The following is a 20,037-nucleotide window of genomic DNA, read 5'->3' on the forward strand; positions in this document are numbered from 1 at the left end:
GAATTGTTTTAATTTCTAGCTCCTTTTTTTTAGCATTTTTTTGCTTCAAAATTGAATTTAATTTTACAAATATATTGTAAATTTTAAGATCATAAGAAAATAAATGACCCTATCTCCTTTGTAATAGTTTAAGTATCCTTAAAAGCAATTACTTGAATTTTAAAGCTAGATTATTAGAAAATATTATTTAATAGCAAAATATATTTGCTTATAAATATATTTTTCTTCCTGAAAGTAATGCGCCAGAATGTGAAGCGAGCAACATTTGATGAAGTCTTAGAACTCATGGCCACAGGATTTCTACGTGGAGGGTCAGGTTTCTTAAAGAGTGGTGGAGAAATGTTAAAAGTTGGAGGGTCTGTTAATCGTGAAGTGAGAGTTGGAGTTACACAGGTTTGTAATATATATGTATAAAAGAATTCCCTTGGTATCACGTGTGAAATTTCATGGAAGACTCTTACTAAGTAACAGCGCGTACAGAGATTTTTAATACTGTCTAAAATTAAATAATTTTTAAAATGTCTTTCAAAACATTTCTTTTACTAAACGAATGAATTACATTCAAATCTAAATTGCATCTTATATGGAAAGGTAGGTATTTGATGTGTAAAGAAGCCTATGTCTGCTATATCTATCTGTCTGTCTTTAACAAAATTTTTCCAAATTTTACTTCGCAGAAAATCAGAAGTAAAGTAATTGAGTTTTAATTGAAATTGTATTCAAGTAACTTGAGGCATTTAGGTTTTAATGTTTTCCAACAACTCTTGTAGCTAAAAATATTGGTTAGTACTTTGGATTTATCATCATTGATTAATCACCAGTGCAATTATGCAGTTAAACCTGACTTGAAATTATAGTTTCAAAATAATAATTAATACCAAATAAGATGTTATGGTTAATAACCTAATAATAATTAACACCTAATAATAATTAACACCTAATAGGATGAAATGGTTTTTTTGATCTTAGTCAAAATCATCCAATTATACCTTATTCCAGAAACAAGCATAAAATGGAAGTAAACCATTTGTATCTTACAGTCATAAGCAAATGTTTTGTAGCTCTAGCTCAGCGTTTATTTAGCATGTTAGGGTTTTATTACTATAACTTATCACCTTCATCACCAGGGTGAATTCACCTTTCCTTCCCTCCCGCACCATTCTCTCTCTGTGTTCTTCTTGTAGTTATTATCCTGAGAGCTGTTTTTAGTCAAAGATACTTCAACCAGTAATTCCCATGCTAGAAGTACTAAAAAGGTCTCAAGTTTTAAACTTTCTCAATTTTAATCTCAAAGATAATTTATTTTTCATGCTGTCATCAGTTATTTACGTAGTTGCTTTATCTGTAATTTCATTTCATTTATATAAATTTATCTAAAGCATCTTAATCTATTTACAGGCATATGTTGTTTTTGTAACAACATTGGGTGGTCAGTGGTTAGAGCGTAGCTTTGCCACATTCTTGTCTCATGTACTTGATCTGGTTTCCCATCCTCGGGCAACGCAAACACATGTAGAGGCTGTGTACTCCAGACGGTGCGTCTCCTTTATCCTGAGAGCTACTGTGGGCAGTTTACTAGGTGAAAAAGCCCAGATTGCAGCTGCCAAAGAAATATGCCAAGCGATTGGAAAGCAAATGAAAGCAGTAGGTAAGAATTTTTCTTTTTAATAAATTAATTTATTTATCTACTTTTGGCTGTGTTGGGTCTTCATTGCTGTGCGCAGGCTTTTCTCTAGTTGCGGCAAGCAGGGGCTACTCTTTGTTGCAGTGTGCAGGCTTCTCATTGTGGTGGCTTCTCTTGTTGCGGAGCATGGGCTCTAGGTGTGCGGGCTTCAGTAGTTGCGGCACACGGACTCAGTAGTTGTGGCACCCAGGCTCAGTAGTTGTGGCTCACGGGCTCTAGAGAGCAGGCTCAGTAGTTGTGGCACATGGGCTTAGTTGCTCCACAGCATGTGGAATCTTCCCGGACCAGGGCTAGAACCCGTGTCCCCTGCATTGGCAGGCGGATTCTTAACCACTGCACCACCAGGGAAGTCCCAGTAGGTAAGAATTAATGTCATGATCTGTATTGTTGATTACTTTAGTCATTTAGTTCTTTACTGTTATTCTTAATAAATACTAATAGATCTGATTAGTTCATATACCTTTCTGGACTGTGTTTTAATAGTCATTTTTATTGTGTACTCTTATTTGATATTCAAACAACATATAATTACAGTGAAGTGGAGTTTTTCAGTATTTGGTTAGTGTGTTTGTAAGATTAGGCTTTCTGTTTTATATCTAGTATCTACCGATTTTATCGCTCTCCCGGTATGCCGCAGCACATTGAGGAATCTTTGAGGAATAATCTATTGTGGTTTTTCTTCTTGGAACCTATTGTTTTATAAATACATGTTGTTTTCCCCTCCGTTAATAGGCTTAATGTGAAAATTTAGAGAGAAACAGTTACAGGTGGTTTTTCGCCCACTATAGGATATACTGTGAAACCTCAGTAATTCATAATTAAAAGAAATCCTTTTCTAGGAAGTGTCAATTTTATAAACTTTTCTGTTTAACAAGTAGTTATTGAGTATTTGAGATTGCAAAGCAGTAATTCAGGTTTTGAACAGTGAGTAAGATAAAGTTCCTGCCTTCCTGGAGCTTATAATAATACAATTAAGGAACTAACGCAAAGTAAAATATAAATTCTATAAGATAATTTACTTTTATCACTCTTGGGAATATACATTAACTTTAATCAAGAAAATTATATTGGCCTTCCCTGGTGGCGCAGTGGTTGAGAGTCTGCCTGCCGATGCAGGGGACACGGGTTCACGCCCCGGTCCGGGAGGATCCCACATGCCGTGGAGCGGCTGGGCCCGTGAGCCATGGCCGCTGAGCCTGCGCGTCCGGAGCCTGTGCTCCGCAACGGGAGAGGCCACAACAGTGAGAGCCGCGTACTGCAAAACAAAAACAAAAACAAAAAACAACAACAACAAAAAAATTATATTGCTTAACAGGGGTCTTTAGAAATAAGAATTTAATGAATAGAAAATATCCAGCACTTTATATTTAGAGAATGTATATTGAACATCTTATAAAATTAATAAAAATAAATCCACAAATAGTTTATAGTTTTTGTTGTTTATAATAGCTTACTAGGCAAACCATATTTTAAATGCATGGGACTAACTGAAAGTTAGGAATTGTGAATTAAAGGGTGTTTAAATTAATGAGGTATCATTCTTTAGGTATGTTAAAATATAATCTGTCCTAGGTTCACAGCTTTATAAATATTTGTATATTTATTCCTTGAAGAAATGTTTGAGTGTCAAAGACACTGTGCCAAACAGTGGGAGTAAAACAGCGAGCCACACGTAGATAGCACCTGTTCAGGGAGCTTAGAGCTTAGTACCTAAAAGAAAGAGTTCGTGCATTTCCAAGTGCAGAAATGTCTAAGAAGAAAAGAGGCATTTAATTTTAATCCATAGTATATTAATCTATTATATCCTATTATTCTACATTTTATAACCTGGTAATTCATAATGAATGTAAATAAGAAAGTTTTACTGTCATTTAAGGGTTATTAATCTTAAGGTCACAGATTTTTAAGCCATTACGCCATTCGATTTTTAAAATGGTAAAAGCAGAATTAAACATAGTGCTATGTACCTGGAATTTATGGAGCAGAATATATTCTCAATTAGTAATTTGACAAGGAATTTTTATTTGTTTCATGATTAAATATGGTTCAATTCTATTGGAAGCTAAAAGGTGGGGCCAGGGACCAGCAAGTTAATGGAAACTTTGAGGACCATCCCAGTAAGAAATTCTAAAGTCACTTTCCTTATAGATCTTCTTTCTGGTCAGTAATTTGACAGTGATGCTACCAGCACACTACAGCTCTTAAAATAGCAGTGATAATAATAAAGTAACAATAATAGCTGCTAATGTTTACTGAATGTATATTGGGGGTAGGCATTGTGCTAAATTCTTTATATTGACTTTTTATCATTGTGGTTTTGATTTGTATTTCCCTAATTGTTAGTGATGTTCAGCATACAAACAGAGTTCTTAACAGTCAGGTATCAGCTGGTATAATTTAAAAACATAAATTGCGTAGATCAGAAAATTATATCACAATTTAATTCACCCACATTCGTACATGATTTTGTGTTTCCAGAAGCGGTAGTGAATGACACTAGTGGTGAAAACAAATCTGGAGCAGCAGACATTGCAGCAAGCCAGCATGTGATGGTTTGCGCCCTGCAGGAGCTTGGGAGTCTGGTGCAGAGCCTAAATGCCACCGCATCCCCTCTTATTCAGGAAGCATCTATAGGTATGATATTCACTTATATGCTGGAATATTTTTTTCAATATTTTTAGAAGTCATAGGTGTAATTGATATTTAACTCCTGATTGGTTGCTTATCATGGTAATTAGCAGTTTACATCATTTGTTAAAAGTTGGGTTTTATTTAGGATTCACTGTGATAGTGAATCTTGAATTAAATGTTGAAATAAAGTTTTGGGAGACAAATCAAAAACAGTCATGGTAGTTTTGTTTCTAAACTTTATTGAGTACTTTATGCCAACATTTATATTTTATTGGATGTACTATGTTCTTTGTAGAAAATGTTCCTTAAAGTACTTTCCTGTTTATGAGTTGATATATGTGTTTTTTGGCACAGTTCTAAATGTATCTGTATAAAACCATAACAATTATGATTTTAATTATTGTGTTACACATAGTTCTTTTTTTTTTTTTGCGGTACGCGGGCCTCTCACTGCTGTGGCCTCTCCCGTTGCAGAGCACAGGCTCCGGACGCGCAGGCTCAGTGGCCATGGCTCACGGGCCCAGCCGCTCCACGGCATGTGGGATCTTCCCAGACTGGGGCACGAACCTGCGTCCCCTGCATTGGCAGGCAGACTCTCAACCACTGCGCCACCAGGGAAGCCCTACACATAGTTCTTTTAACTCATGAAATTGTGTGACTTCATTAAGAGTAATTTTTTGAGTATTTTTTAGGCCTTTTGGAGACAGTGACTTCAGTGCTTCTTCACCCAAGCATGGCAGCTCGACTTGCTGCTGCGTGGTGTCTGCGCTGTGTGGCTGTGGCACTGCCTTTCCAGCTGGCACCATTTCTAGACAGGTGTGCAGAACGACTCAACAACCTGAAAACTTCACCAGAAGCTGTTAGTGGATACAGTTTTGCAATGGCTGCTTTGTTAGGTGGAGTTCATCAGTGTCCTTTGGGCATTCCTCATGCCAAGGGAAAGGTATGACAAAGATCCTAAGATTGTAAGTGCTGTCACATGGACTTTAGTCTTTATTGGAACACCTTCTGTGATTGATGTTGAACTGGGTGATCAAACAAAAACAGTTTTACTGTGATAATAAATGATACAGTATTCTGCTAATATGGAGTCGACAGACCCTAATTAAAAATTTTTTTTTTTTATGGTGGTACGCGGGCCTCTCCCTGTTGTGGCCTCTCCCGCTGCGGAGCACAGGCTCCGGGCACGCAGGCTCAGCAGCCATGGCTCACGGGCCTAGCCGCTCTGCGGCATGTGGGATCTTCCCAGACCGGGGCACGAACCCGTGTCCCCTGCATCGGCAGGCGGACTCTCAACCACTGCGCCACCAGGGAAGCCCCCTAATTAAAATTTGATATTTAATCCTGATACAGGAATAATAGTTTTGTCTGGGTATAGTATCATTTTATAATTTATTTTAGAGAGAGGAATAAAAAAAGCCCTTACAGTAATTCTTCAGAAATCAGAGCTTTTCTTTGAGGTTTTAGAAATAAAAATTCACATTGCTATATTCAAAATGTCAAGAGAATGTGCTATTGCTATAGTTAGCATTTTGGTAATACTTAATAAAAGTTGAATGGTTTTCATGAATCAATTACTTTTTTTTCCCTTTCTCCTATACCTTATACTACTATCAAGATTTTCTTCTTAGGAATATTGTGTTTGTATAAATATTATTTGCAACTTTATATTGGGGCTAGATCTTTTGGTTTTTTTTTTTTCGGTTTTTTTTTTCTTCCTGGGTTACCAGGCCCATGTCCATTCATTTCTGTGAGTTCCATAGCTGCTACTTAAATCTGGGCTTCCATCTCCCTGTGTCATATGCTTGCCTCCTCACTGATTATTCTTCTTGGAATCTTTTTCTCCCATCTCTTCCACCCCACTTTCGTATTTTATGTTTGCTCAGAGACCCTTAGGAACTACTCAGGGATCAGAGAATAAAATATAATCACCTTTGTCTGCTAAACTGGTACCTTCATAATTTGCCTTTATTCTGCCCTTTCATTCTAGTTTCTCACTGCTCTAGTCAGACTAGTCATCTTGCTTTCCTTCCGTGCTTTTTTCAGCCTCCATGTCTTTGCTCTTGCTAATCTCTTACATTAGAATTTCATCCCTCTTCTTGTTCACCTGCACCAAACATAGCTGCTTTAGGTCTCTTTGCTGACCACTACATCTGTACTATTATCATTTGATTATGTGCTGCTTGTTACTTCCCATTTTTCCTATGTCTTCTGTCTCTAAGACTATAAGCACCATAAGATTAGCTTAATGGCAGATGTATAATAAGAGTTCAACAAATCTTTAAACGTAGGATAACAGTACTACTAATAATAGCATTTATTGAGTGATTACATGGACCAGCGCTGTTCTGAGTACTTTGCTGTATTAATTTATTAATCCTCATAAGAGTGAGGTTGGCACTCCTGTTATTCCTATTTTAGCAGTGAGGGAACTGAGGCAGAGAGATTGAGTTATCCTAAGTCAGAAAGCTAGGAGATGACAAAGCTGGGATATGAACTCCGGCATTCTGGCTCTAGAACTCACTCTTAACCACTGTGTTGTAATGGGTCTTCTCAAAGTCAGCAGAGCAATCAGGATTGATTAGGTATTGATGTTGCCTCTTTAAAAACATGTTAACAGCAACAACAAAAAAGGATAACTTCTTTTTTAATGAAGTATACTAGCTGTGTATTTTCTTACTTGATTTTGTTAAAATCCAATTCTAAACTTTTCTTGCAGATGGTAGTTAGTATTGCTGAAGATCTCTTACGAACTGCTGCCCAAAATAGCAGGCTATCTTTACAGCGCACCCAAGCTGGATGGCTCTTACTTGGAGCACTTATGACTTTAGGTACAATTATATTTGAGTAGGATTTTGTCTTATTCTATAACTGTCAGTAGACTGTAAAGAAATTTTAATTTAGAAGTGTTCAACTTCACATTCTAGACTTTGAATGAAGTTAAAAAATGGTAATGATGTTTTTCTCATCATTTGGTATTAGATTTCTCTTTTTGGTAATTTCTGTTTATGTACATTTAGTGAGAAAGGTGTTAGCAAAGTTTCCCCTTTGCCATCAGAATAGCCATGGTCTAAATGATTAGCCTAGTATTAATGTAAAGAGATGAGAGCATGGGGCATATTCCATGCCCAAAGTAAAGACCAGTGACATGATTTTAGTAGCGTGATAAAGTCACACTTAAACGGCATCTCCCATTGGTGTTGCTTTCTTGGGGTTATCTTTATGCACTTCACTTTCCTAAGTGCTATGACAAATCTGAGATGCAGGCAAAGTTTAGCACTGTACATAGAACAGAAATATGTTTTATCATTGTGATAAGGTGTGTCCACTTTTTACTTCACGTGTTTGGCTTCTACTATAAAAAGTATGCGTGTGTGTGCTACAAAGTTACTCACTGCTTGATGCATCTACCTTTTGGAAATTAAACCTTGACTTCATTTTTTAAAGAAAATAAAAAGTGGTAACTTTTTTTTCTAGAAATTTATGTTGTGTGCTATGTTAAATGAATTCCTTAGCAATGGAAATATAGGTTCCTGGTTCTAAATATACTACTCCATAGAACTAAATTAACCATATAAATTGCCCTTAAAATGGAGTAGTAAATATATGTATGTGTTTGGGAGTGGATGTACATGTTTATATACATATATAATATTTATAGAAAAGGCATCATAAAATGTGTCCCAGATATATTTTATCATTGATAGAATGTAATCCATCATTCTGAATATATTTGGGTAATTTCTTTTAGATGACTTTTTGTGGATTTGTTTTATGTTGGATGCTAAAAATATTGATAGTTTTTAGGTGAATTTTATTATGCTTTAATATATATTTTACTTACTGAATAAGAAACATTTTGAAAATGTTAATATTAGAGACAAAGATACAGTGAAATGATAGATATTGTTAGAGCTTGTTTGGGGCTCTTTTCTTTGACTTTTGTTTGTAATGCTATATATATGTATGGTTTGGTGTTCTCATTTTCTCTGTCAGGACCATCTGTTGTTCGTTACCATCTGCCCAAGATGTTGTTATTGTGGCGAAATGTTTTCCCTCGTTCATTGAAGGAATTGGAGGCTGAGAAGGCCCGAGGCGATTCTTTTACCTGGCAGGTAACATTGGAAGGTCGTGCTGGAGCTTTATGTGGTAAGAACTGAAAGGACTGCACTTTCAGGATATTATTTTCTTACTAAAATATTTGTGAAGTGAAGGAAAATGATTACTTCAATTTTTTACTTTAATATATAATGATGAATCTGTACACTTTTGGATTTAGAAAGAAACTTTATAAGTAATCTATACCAGTTTACTAATTTCGTAATAAAAATGAAGCTGAGACTCTGAAAAGGAGGTTAGAGTTCATGATCAATTAGGAGCTGGAACAACCAAGGTGTCTTAATTCCCAGTTATTGCATTCTTCCTCCTGAAGAAGCACTGGGTCACCAAGTAAAAAAGCCCAGTGCCTATTTAAAGGAAAAAGAAACAGGATTACCAAGGTTACTGAGTTTACAGTTAGTTTTTTCTTAATGGACAGATAGCTGTTTTCTCCCATCAAATCTGCAAAAGTTGATACGTCTTTTAGATACCAGCATTTTAAAAAGTATCAAAGTTGTTTTTGTTTGGGAGTCAGCAACTTACAGGAAAGGCTCAAGTTTTGTTTTATTTGAAAACTAGAATTACACAGAGTGACCCTGTCCTTTTTTGCTTTATCTGAGAGTGAAAAGTGCTTCTTTTTTCAAACTGTGGGAGACAGATGTACACTTAACCATAAGCGCCACAGGGCAAGGTGTTAGTTTTGTTCCCACACATCTAAGAGCTGGTTTAGTCTTAGCTCTACTGCTAAAGAGCCAATAAAGCTATGTCCTCTCACTGGGCCATTATGTCCACTGTTGGTTCTGTTCTGAAACAGCTTTTTTTGTAATTATCTGAATTCACGTGGGATCATAGACTTCTGAATTCTCGTTCACAGAAATCTTTCTAACAGACATCTTCCCTCCCTCCATTTTTGCTGTCCACTCTTCTTCTAGCCTTTTCTAATGAGTTTTCTCTAAAGTTGCAATTGGTTCTTTTTTTGGTTTGACCTTGTTTTAGAACTTTATATTTTGTAATAATTAAAAATTTTAGGTACCTTTATATAATTTTATAAATTTGTTCATCCTCACAAAAGCTGTTTCAAATATGTCTTTTTAAAATTTTTATTTAGCAATGAGGAGTTTTGTTGCACATTGTCCTGAACTCCTAACTGAAGATGTGATTAGAAAATTGATGACCCCTATTGAATGTGCCATGACTATGATGTCACAGTAAGTAGGCAATTAGGACACATTAACATCCAATTTTATATATTTATAAATAGCCATGTTTTGTAATTCCCTATAGTATCATATAGGAAATGTACTAAATTTTATTTGTGTGAAGTGACTTTAAAAATTTCAGTAGCGGTGTGGATTGAAATAAAATTGTATTTTATTTATTTATTTTAATTTTTATTTATTTATTTATTTTGGCTGCACTGGGTCTTAGTTAAGGCATGTGGGCTTCTTAATTGCAGCATGCAAGCTCTTAGATGCAGCATGCATGCGGGATCTAGTTCTCTGACCAGGGATCGAACCTGGGCCCCCTGCATTGTGAGCGTGGGGCCTTACCCACTGGACCACCAGGGAAGTCCCTAAAATTGTATTTTATAGTGTTTCTGTTACTAACAGTAAAAGTCACAAAATAAACTAAAAGAAAAATGTAATACTTATCAATGTACTTTGATGGTACATTGATACATGGCTGGAAAAAAATGTAAGTAATGCTTATTCTAATAAGCTAATACTAATTATACTTTTGATATTTTAGCATTCCATCTGTAATTAAAGCCCACGGAGCTCATCTGAAAGCTAGTGCTGCAATGGTCCGTTTAAGACTTTATGATATCTTGGCGTTGTTACCTCCAAAAACTTATGAAGGTAAATAAAATTTGTGGATGTCTAATAAAAATTCTTCAGTATACCTTTGCAGTTCTTCACAATATCATAGAGTTCTGACCATGTAAAGGAAGGCAACCATTTTCCTTTTCTTCATACATAGTAGCTAACACTTGTTGAGCACTACTGTGTTCCAGGTCTCGTTCTAAGCCCTTAACAGGTATTAGCATCTTTGACTCTAACCACAACCTTATGAGGCTAAAATATAGCTTTCTTTAAAGATAAAGAATCTCAGGTACTTAGAGGTTGTGTAACTTGCACAAGTCTGGGAGGTAGTTAAGTGGCAGAGCTTGGATTCAAACCCAGTTGGTTCATCTTCAGAGTCTATGCTTTTAATGACTATCCCAACTGTTATAATACAGCCAAAATTTAGGAATCTGGAGGGAGAATAGTAATGTACTTTTGCAGAAGTTAAATGTCATATAAAATGTTAATATTCCAGTGCAACCATGCCCAAGAATTTTGATATGCTGTGGTTCAGTGTTTACACATCGTTAGGTAATTAATAGTAAATAATAATCATCATATTTAATATATTTAAAATAAAAAATCTTTTCTCTATTTGAGTTTTTGATTACTTTAAATAATTTGGGCTAAAAGGCATAATACAATAACAAAAAAGGAAGTGCCATTATTGTGTATTAAAACCAGTGTTAAAATATTTAATACTGGTTTTTCTTAAAAGGGAACGGGACTTAATTATTTTACTCCTGTTGAACATATTGCTGCTCTTGGTGGGCAGTGATTGTCATTTTCTTAAAAAGTATTCTCTGTAATCTGACCTGAAGTTCTGTTTTTTAGGCTCTTTCAATGCACTTCTTAGAGAACTGGTAGCAGAATTCACTTTGACTGACAACTCAGCCAACACAACTACTTCCCTCCTCAGATCCCTCTGCCACTATGATGATAGTGTTCTTCTTGGTTCCTGGCTTCAAGAAACTGATCATAAATCAATTGAAGACCAGGTAGTAAGCTATAAAGTGAAATGAAATACTAGCTTGATTGAAAAACAATGGTACTATTACACATTGTCATTTAAAAAGAAAATATTGTAGACTAAGGTTTAATTTTCATTTAGCTTTCTTAGACGTTTAAAGATACCTTCCTAGGGGTGGATAAATAGTGAAAAAAGGAAAGCAGCCACAGTTAGAATTTGGCGAACTGTCTTTATTCAATATTCTGTGTATTTAGGTACGCTGTGGTTTCATTGGCAAAGATCAGTTTTGACTAGCTTTTTGGTTTTTGGTGTTTGTTTTGGTTTAGTTTATTTTGTGACAGGTTAGAGAGGAATAGGATTTAGTAGGTTGAAGATTTAGAACCTTTTTTGCCCACTGAATACATTATTTCTTATGTACCTTTTAAAAAGAGTTACTAAAGGCCGCTTTTGTTTTGTTTTTTTGTTTTTTTGTTTTTGCGGTACACGGGCCTCTCACTGTTGTGGCCTCTCCCGTTGCGGAGCCCAGGCTCCGGATGCGCAGGCTCAGCGGCCATGGCTCACGGGCCCAGCCGCTCCGCGGCATGCGGGATCCTCCCGGACCAGGGCACGAACCCGTGTCCCCTGCATCAGCAGGCGGACTCTCAACCACTGCGCCACCAGGGAAGCCCCTAAAGGCCGCTTTTAAAAATTTTTTTGCGGGTTTAAGTTATTCCTGACATGATTTTGCTTACACATTACTGCAAAAATGTTTTAGAATGAAAACAACTTCTAAAAAAATTGCATGAACTGTTGTGACTTTTTTTAATGGCCAAATTATGTCTCTCTATTTAAAATTTTTCAGATTTAATCATTGTTCTTTCATTGTTACTTTTTCTCTCGCCTCCCCTGTTTTGTCACGCCCAGTACTTGGTAAGTGAATTTCCCAAAGTGGATCTTGAATGATTTTTATGTCCTTCTTTTGCAGCTCCAGCCAAACAGTGCATCTGGAAGTGGGGCTCTGGAGCATGATCCATCCTCCATTTATTTACGAATACCTGCGGGAGAAGCTGTGCCTGGGCCTCTTCCCCTTGGAGTTTCAGTCATTGATGCTTCTGTGGCTCTTTTTGGTGTAGTGTTTCCTCATGTTTCTTTTAAACACCGGTTAGTATAAAGTCAATAAGGTGATTTTAGTTAAATATAAATTATTTTCAAGCAGTACATTTTCCCAACCAAGCTAACTCTTCAATAAGAAGAGTTTGAACAATAGTCTCCTAAATGTAATAACATAAGTGTCACATAATAAATTGCATGCAAACTCCACATAATTTGAAACTGTTTTTAAAATTTGACCCCATGTACTAGCATATGATATCCACTTGTATTGTGAACTCAGTCTTAAACAACAAAATTTTCATTATAGTAGTTTGTTTGCCAGTTTATAAGTAGGTTTGCCTGTATCTTTAATTAGGGACACCAGTTTTCCAAGTCTTGTTACTGAGGAATTAAATGAATGAGAAGTCTACTCCCTAATATGACATTTGTCAGATGGTTAAAGTCTGGAACTTGGAACACTGAAGTAACTGATTCTTTTTTTAATAGGAACATTTTAATTTGCTATACTTTGTGTCCACAGACACCATACTTAACTTAGTAAGCATTTTATATACTTACAGTGATTTTCCCAGAAGAAGGAGTAAAAATGAATTAATGCAAGACCTTCACAGATCAGGTTTTACAAACTATGCCTTAAAAACATTGTTGTAGTTGTATAGAAAAGATAGCATATCTTTACATATGTAGGTTAGTTGATTAATTGGTTTTTAATTTGAGGGGAAATTTTTAAATATGAAATTTTACTTTATCCGGATATCTTTAAGAACATTTGGTTGCCACATAAATGTTAAAGATCATTAAAGGTGAAAGGATCTTATAAGGCATCTACTTTAATGTCCTTGTTTTAAATCTAAAGATATCTAGGTCTAAGAGTTCGTGGTTTGTCAGAAATTATACAGCTAGTTATGAGACCTGTAACTAGAATTCAGGATTATCTTTTTTTAAAAAAAAAAAATTTATTTATCTATTTATGGCTGCATTGGGTCTTCATTGCTGTGTGTGGGCTCTCTAGTTGACGTGAACGGGGGCCACTCTTCGTTGTGGTACGCAGGCTTCTTGTTGCGGTGGCTTCTCCTGTTGCGGAGCATGGGCTCTAGGCACACGGGCTTCAGTAGTTGTGGCTCACGGGCTCTAGAGTGCAGGCTCAGTAGTTGTGGCGCACGGACTTAGTTGCTCCGTGGCATGTGGGATCTTCCCGGACCACGGCTCAAACCCGTGTCTCCTGCATTGGCAGGTAGATTCTTAACCATTGTGCCACCAGGGAAGTCCTCTTAACTTTATTAAATCACTTTTGTGGAACCAGATGAAGTAAAAATACATAAGTTCTATTAAAATATGTAACATAAATATCCAGGGATGTAGGAATCAGTGAATAAATTATGGAAAGTTGATAGGCTGGAATACATTTTACAGAGACAATGTTTTGATATCAGAAAATGCTCATTATATAGTGTTAAATGAAGAAGGTAAAAGGCAAGAAGTGATCCCAGTTTGATATTTTAAAATACGTGAAAATGTTCAATGGTTATTTCTAGGTAGGAACTTTTTGTTAATATTTTTCAAATTAAAAGAAATAAATATAGTAAGGAAAAAAATTTGTTTAAGTCATATATTTGAGGTCAGTTATAGGCACATGATGTTTGATGGCCATGTTGGAGACCATGTGTGTCTTTTCAGGCGTGTGCTTGAAAGCAGTGTGGACAGTGCCCTGCTTCTTCAGCATAGATGTGGATCTGTGTCAGACAGGTGTACAAGTGTCAGCTTTAGCCCCAAGTACCTCTAACTGGAGTTCCTGCTGGAGGCTAGATGTTTTCTTCCTATGTGATTTTTGAAGAATGCTTTGACCTGAGACCCATGGCCTTTTATAATTGAGCATAAATCCTTCCAGTAAAATTTCCCTAGATTCCTTTGCCCCACCTCTATTCTTTTTAGAAGAATCTGATATGACCTCATTCTCTTTAATCAGAAGAGTCTCAAATGGCTGTGATTTGGGGAAGAGGGATAACTGTCTCATTTTAAAAATTTGAAACAAGAAAACCAATTCACCTCTGATTTTTCACATTTAACAAAATTGACCAAAGCTAAATCTTTTTAAAAAAAATCTCCCAATTAGCTTCTAAAGATAGGACACGAGGTACTATTTTCTTCTATGTGTGAGAGTATTTTTTAAAGAGAAAAAAATTATGCCACATTTTAAGATTTCCAACTTAAAAATCTTCCACAGAGATGCACAATTAATGATTGTTATTCAAGAAACCTTGAGCACCTACTTTATGCCAGGCGCTTTGTTGCACACTAAAGACCACTGAAATTATGACATTATTTTGCTGATTGAAACTTAATATTAGTCCCTTGTGTTGTGCCAGTTAGTAGTTCATGTCCGTATATTAATTCAGAAGTAGGAGATCCAGTTTAGACCAGGGAATGAAGTGAAAAGAGATAGCATGGGGCATTATTTGTTAAACAATCAGCTTATACCCTTCTTCTTATCTCTGTTTTTTGGGCCAGGTTTGAATAAAAAGTATTGCTAATGTGATCTTTATTGTTACAGATTACAGATGTTGGATCACTTTGCCGAATGTGTTAAACAAGCCAAAGGTGTTCGCCAGCAGGCTGTGCAGCTTAATATTTTTACAGCTGTTCTTAGTGCACTAAAGGTATTTACTTTTAAAACATAGCAAATATTCTGAACTAAGATTTTATTTTTTATTTCTATTTTTTTGTGGTACACGGGCCTCTCACTGTTGTGGCCTCTCCCATTGCGGAGCACAGGCTCTGGACTCGCAGGCTCAGCGGCCATGGCTCACGGGCCCAGCCGCTCCACGGCATGTGGGATCTTCCCGGACCGGAGCACGAACCCGTGTCCCCTGCATCGGTGGGCGGACTCTCAACCACTGCGCCACCAGGGAAGCCCCTGAACTAAGATTTTAATTAATACCTTTAATATAGTAATTCAGACATAACTAGACTGTTATGTTTATATGTATAGCTCTGGATAACCATGCTTTTATATTATATAATTTAAATTACTAGAAACTTTATATTAGGCTCATTGTATTTAAATAAGTATTTTATATTTTAGTAATATTAAAATTCATATTTTGATTTGATACCTCAAATTTTACAAGTGCTGGTATATTCAGAATTTTCAAACATGTCTGACTAATGAAATTTGGTATTCTATTGAAGGCTAACTAGATAAAGCTTAAGTTTGATTTGTGGTTTAGATCATAAAGCAGGAGAGGCTATGTTTGTTATGTAGTTAAAAGAGTGCTGCATTTAGAGATTGTGTTCTGGTTTAGCTACTCAATAGGTTTCTGTCTTGTATAGTTCCTTTAGCCTTTTTTAAACCTCATATTCTACATGTATGAAGTGAAATAACAAATATTTTGCTTATCTCTCAGAGTTCATGTACTGTACTATGGAGCTTATAGCCTCTCATGATGTATTTGAAAAGTCATGTTATTCAGCACTAAGCTTATTATAAGATATCACTGCTTTAAAAGGGCAACAAGTACAAGTGTTTAAATGGGCATGAATTAAATCACATTTTGTAAACTTCAGGGAAAAGGGATGTAGGCATTGGTTATACAAATAAAGGCTTGTACCATTTATATAATCATTAGTATATGCCCTTTTCAGAGACCATCAGCTACCAACATCTGAGTTTTTTAAGAAAGGAGTGGGGTGGTCATAGTTTCCCTCAGTGGTTGGAAGGTTGGTTAACAGCTGTAATATTGCTGTACAGTATGTATTTCTTCATATATGTGCTCACTAATGCCTCTGCTGTAGTTAACATTTTCCCTAGCTACCATGACTTATATTTTTGGTCTCAAGTAAGTAATTTAAGTTCCAGGACAGTAAGTGTAACTAGAAGAGAGATATTAACATTTAGTATGATGAACATTCATACTGATTCAGTTCAACATTCAGTTACTGATTATTCTTACCTCATTTTGTCTTTAGGTATGTATTGGATATACTCTTTATGACATAATTATCGTCTCTGGCATTTTTATATAAATGTATCAAAGTTTCATGTTCATGAGGCCTTTTCCTTCCTTAAAGTTATAATGATAAATTTCAGTCAGTTAAATAACAGTTGATTTAATAATACAGTGTCCTTTATGTATAAAAACAACTTTTAAGTATTTGTCTTTGGATAGAGACACTCCCAGGTATTGTTGGTTTTAGGGCTGATTCAACTACAGCTATGTAATATATCATGTTGTGAAATCCTGTTTAGGAAAGTGATTACTGTCAGTCTAACATGTATTAATTCTAGGCATAGTATATGCATGGGAAAGTTGGCTGAAGAAAATAATGTGTGAAGATATATGTATATTTACAAAGATTGCAGTCCTTTTTTTTTTTTTTAAATAACCATAGGGCCTGGCTGAAAACAAAAGTACTTTAGGACCTGAGGAAGTTCGTAAATCTGCTCTGACACTAGTTATGGGGGCCCTTGACAACCCAAACCCCATCTTACGATGTGCAGCAGGGGAAGCTCTTGGAAGAATGGCTCAGGTGGTTGGAGAAGCAACTTTCATTGCTAGAATGGCCCAATATAGCTTTGACAAGTAAGTGGGTCTCTTTATCAACAAGTAATTTTCTCTCATACACAAAGATGTCTTTTAAGTTATCAGTAATTATTAACTGGACTGTATATTTTCCACATGGTAGATACTTTCAGTGTGGTGCAGGTTTCTGTTTCAGCTCTTGAATGTTACATAACAGAATCAAGAGGATTGTTAGTGACGGTGTCTCTCAGTTATATGTAGTCCTTTTCTCTTATCTCTGCCCTCCCACACCCCCCGCCATTATTCTTTCTGTTAATTTTCACTTTTTGGGATAAGCCATTCTTTTTCTAACTACTACCAAGTTTATCATTTCTTAAATTATCCCTGAAACAGGGGATACATTTAGCATTAGCTTTTAAGAATTTCTTGGCAATATTAATTTAAAAGAGTGATCTCAGAGATCCAAATAAGTATGATTAAGATGATAAATGCAGTTATTAGTGACTGTTGATTGTTAATCAAGTACTTGAAGTAGAGCAGTTGAAAATCAAGAGTGGTCAAGAATTAACACTTGAGTTATGTAAATTACTCATTCTTTTTTTTTTTTTTTTTTTTTTTTTGGTGGTACGCGGGCCTCTCACTGTTGTGGCCTCTCCTGTTGCGGAGCACAGGCTCCAGACGCGCAGGCCCAGCGGCCATGGCTCACGGGCCCAGCCGCTCCGCGGCATGTGGGATCCCCCCGGACCGGGGCACGAACCCACGTCCCCTGCATCGGCAGGCGGACTCTTAACCACTGCGCCACCAGGGAAGCCCAAATTAATCATTCTTAAGTATTGTATATTTTGAGGATTAATTATACCAAACTATATCATAATTATTAACAAGAGAGAGGTTGGGAGAAGCAGTGGTTGTGAAGTAGTGGTTTGGAAGAAGTATTTTCTGAACTCTTGCGTATCTGAGGATGGCTGTCCTTGTCTTCACACACAGTGGCAGTTTGGCTGGTTTAGGATGATGCCCCAGTGTATTGTTTGACTCACTAAGGATAATGTGAGCAGGCAGAATGTAGCTAAACCATTCCCAGGCACTTAGTCTTCTGCAGGATGACTTTGCTTATTTTCTAGCAATAGATTAACTTTGCCTTTTCCAAGTGTCTCTCATTAATCCTGAAATCAACTTTTGTTAAAGAATTTTTAAAAGTTAGAACCAGTCTTAGCTACCTGTTTCATGGTTTGTGCTCTGTTAATAGTAGGTAAAATAAGAGTGTATTTCTTTGGAAAACTCTTGACTGGTTAATTTTTCTTTAGTTACAAGTGGTTTTAATTTATAAGTGCTTTAATACCTATAGGAGTATTTATACTTATTCTGGTAAAACACAAGGACATTTCATTCATATTCATACCTGTCTGGTTAATGGTTTGCAAGTGTTCTCAGTGCTTAATTTCATTAGCTTTTCTAAATAATTTATTATGATCTGAAATTAATTAGTACACAGATTTTGTTATCTGTTTTTTCACATTTTAAGTTATCTGAAATTGGGATTTGTCCTAAAATCTCTAAGAAATGTCATAATTATTTGTCAGCATTTTTTTCTTTTATACTGTTATATAAAATAATGGTACATTAAGAAAAATCTGTGGTATCTTAGATTTGACAAAATCTGGTTCTATTTTGAAAAAGCTTCAATATCCTGCAACTTCATTATATCAGACTTTTTTATCAACATTATCTCTTGCTGATATAGTATCCAACTATGAAAAGCCAAATCACCTATACATACAGATCTGTCAGCTGTTTTTGCATGTTAAAATCGTATGCCATCTTAGCATTAAGACTGGAATCATTCCTATAAACCGTTCTCAGTTAATAGGGAGTAACTCAATTGCTTAAGACCCAGTTCAGAAAAAAATAAAAACCATTACTGGTTAAATTAGTTTCCATTCAAATTGAAAATCACTCTGAGACCCCTGGGAAAGTATATATATGATATATTTTTGTATCTTAGATTACTTACTTTATTGAATAGATGACTGTCACTGAGAAAATTGGCTCAGCTTTTTTTTAGCTCACTGAAATGAACTCTGAAAAGTAACAATCTTTCTAATATGTATAAGGCTTTTTAGAATTCACAGGTTGCATTCATTCTTCTTTCATTCCTCAAAACAACTGCTATATAGGAGTAATGATAATGTTCATTTTACAGATGGAGAAACTGAGGCATAGAGAGAGAGAGATCACTTATCCAAGGATATAGTATATTAGAAATACTGCTAAGGATGGACTTAGTTCACTTCCTTCATTACTACATTTCTTAATGTCTGTTCCATCGTGACAGCACTTAGAATTTTTCTTTCTTTGCCATAGGCAAACTGACCAGCCAGAGTCTTGGTGATGGTTTTTCATATCTTGGCTTTATTTCATTTTTATGAGCTTGTGACAGAAGTTTGATCATGGATGGCTTATTGAGAGTTATAATACAGTTTTGAAAATGCATCCAAAGTTGCTTTCTAGCCTCCTTTGTTATTTTAGGAGTTTTGTTCTTAGTGGTATTTTAATGTTTTCTAATAGTAACTGACTATGTTGGTGTGTGATTATGAGTCATAGTCTTTTTGTCTTATTTGTCTTTTATTTAAAACACCAATGGTAAAAAATACATTTCAAATGGCTCTTGTCTTTTCAAGGAATAATTAATCTTAAAAGCTGTGAAGTTGTAGGTCCTCTTTCATATTTCTCTAAAGGTAGGCTTTCTTCAGTGAAATGTATGACTTTAACCAGTTTAAAGTAAATCTCTAACTCTTGTTAGTGAGTAGAGAAAGAAGTAATAAAGATTGTAATCTTTTCTGATTTCCAGAATAAATCCCTTTTATTGTGTGATTCATAAGCTTGTTATTGCCGTAGGGAAATAGAAAAAACAATCCCTGAAGCATAACTCTTTTCCAGATTGAAATCAGCTCGAGATGTTGTATCCAGAACTGGCCATTCTTTGGCTCTGGGCTGTTTGCATCGTTATGTTGGTGGTATCGGCTCAGGACAACATCTGAAGACCAGCGTCAGCATTTTATTGGCTCTAGCACAGGATGGGACATCCTCTGAAGTCCAGGTATAATATGGATTTGTTTATTATGAAATTTTTTTGGATAAATTAATTAATTAATTAATTAATTTTGGCTGTGTTGGGTCTTCATTGCTGCACGCGGGCTT

General features: G+C 35.8%; 1 protein-coding gene across 5 annotated transcripts in view; it reads left to right on the top strand.

Moving 5' to 3' along the window:
- HEATR5B (HEAT repeat containing 5B) overlaps positions 1-20,037 on the top strand; it is an 86,760-nt gene that overhangs the window by 16,608 nt on the left and 50,115 nt on the right. For all 5 annotated transcript variants that reach the window (XR_012325848.1, XM_019942859.3, XM_019942858.3 and 2 more), the window contains 13 exons: positions 236-393; positions 1,399-1,648; positions 4,163-4,318; positions 5,008-5,258; positions 7,035-7,146; positions 8,312-8,464; positions 9,522-9,621; positions 10,163-10,272; positions 11,092-11,255; positions 12,192-12,367; positions 14,871-14,976; positions 16,709-16,899; positions 19,777-19,936. Coding sequence is in view for 4 of the 5 variants with exons in the window: in XM_019942859.3 (XP_019798418.2) it covers positions 236-393; positions 1,399-1,648; positions 4,163-4,318; positions 5,008-5,258; positions 7,035-7,146; positions 8,312-8,464; positions 9,522-9,621; positions 10,163-10,272; positions 11,092-11,255; positions 12,192-12,367; positions 14,871-14,976; positions 16,709-16,899; positions 19,777-19,936 (2,087 nt within the window). In the remaining variant the exon portion in view is untranslated. The remainder of the gene's footprint in view (positions 1-235; positions 394-1,398; positions 1,649-4,162; positions 4,319-5,007; positions 5,259-7,034; positions 7,147-8,311; positions 8,465-9,521; positions 9,622-10,162; positions 10,273-11,091; positions 11,256-12,191; positions 12,368-14,870; positions 14,977-16,708; positions 16,900-19,776; positions 19,937-20,037) is intronic.

Source organism: Tursiops truncatus, chromosome 14, assembly GCF_011762595.2.
Source record: "Tursiops truncatus isolate mTurTru1 chromosome 14, mTurTru1.mat.Y, whole genome shotgun sequence".
In the NCBI taxonomy this organism is placed as follows: Eukaryota; Metazoa; Chordata; class Mammalia; order Artiodactyla; family Delphinidae; genus Tursiops; species Tursiops truncatus.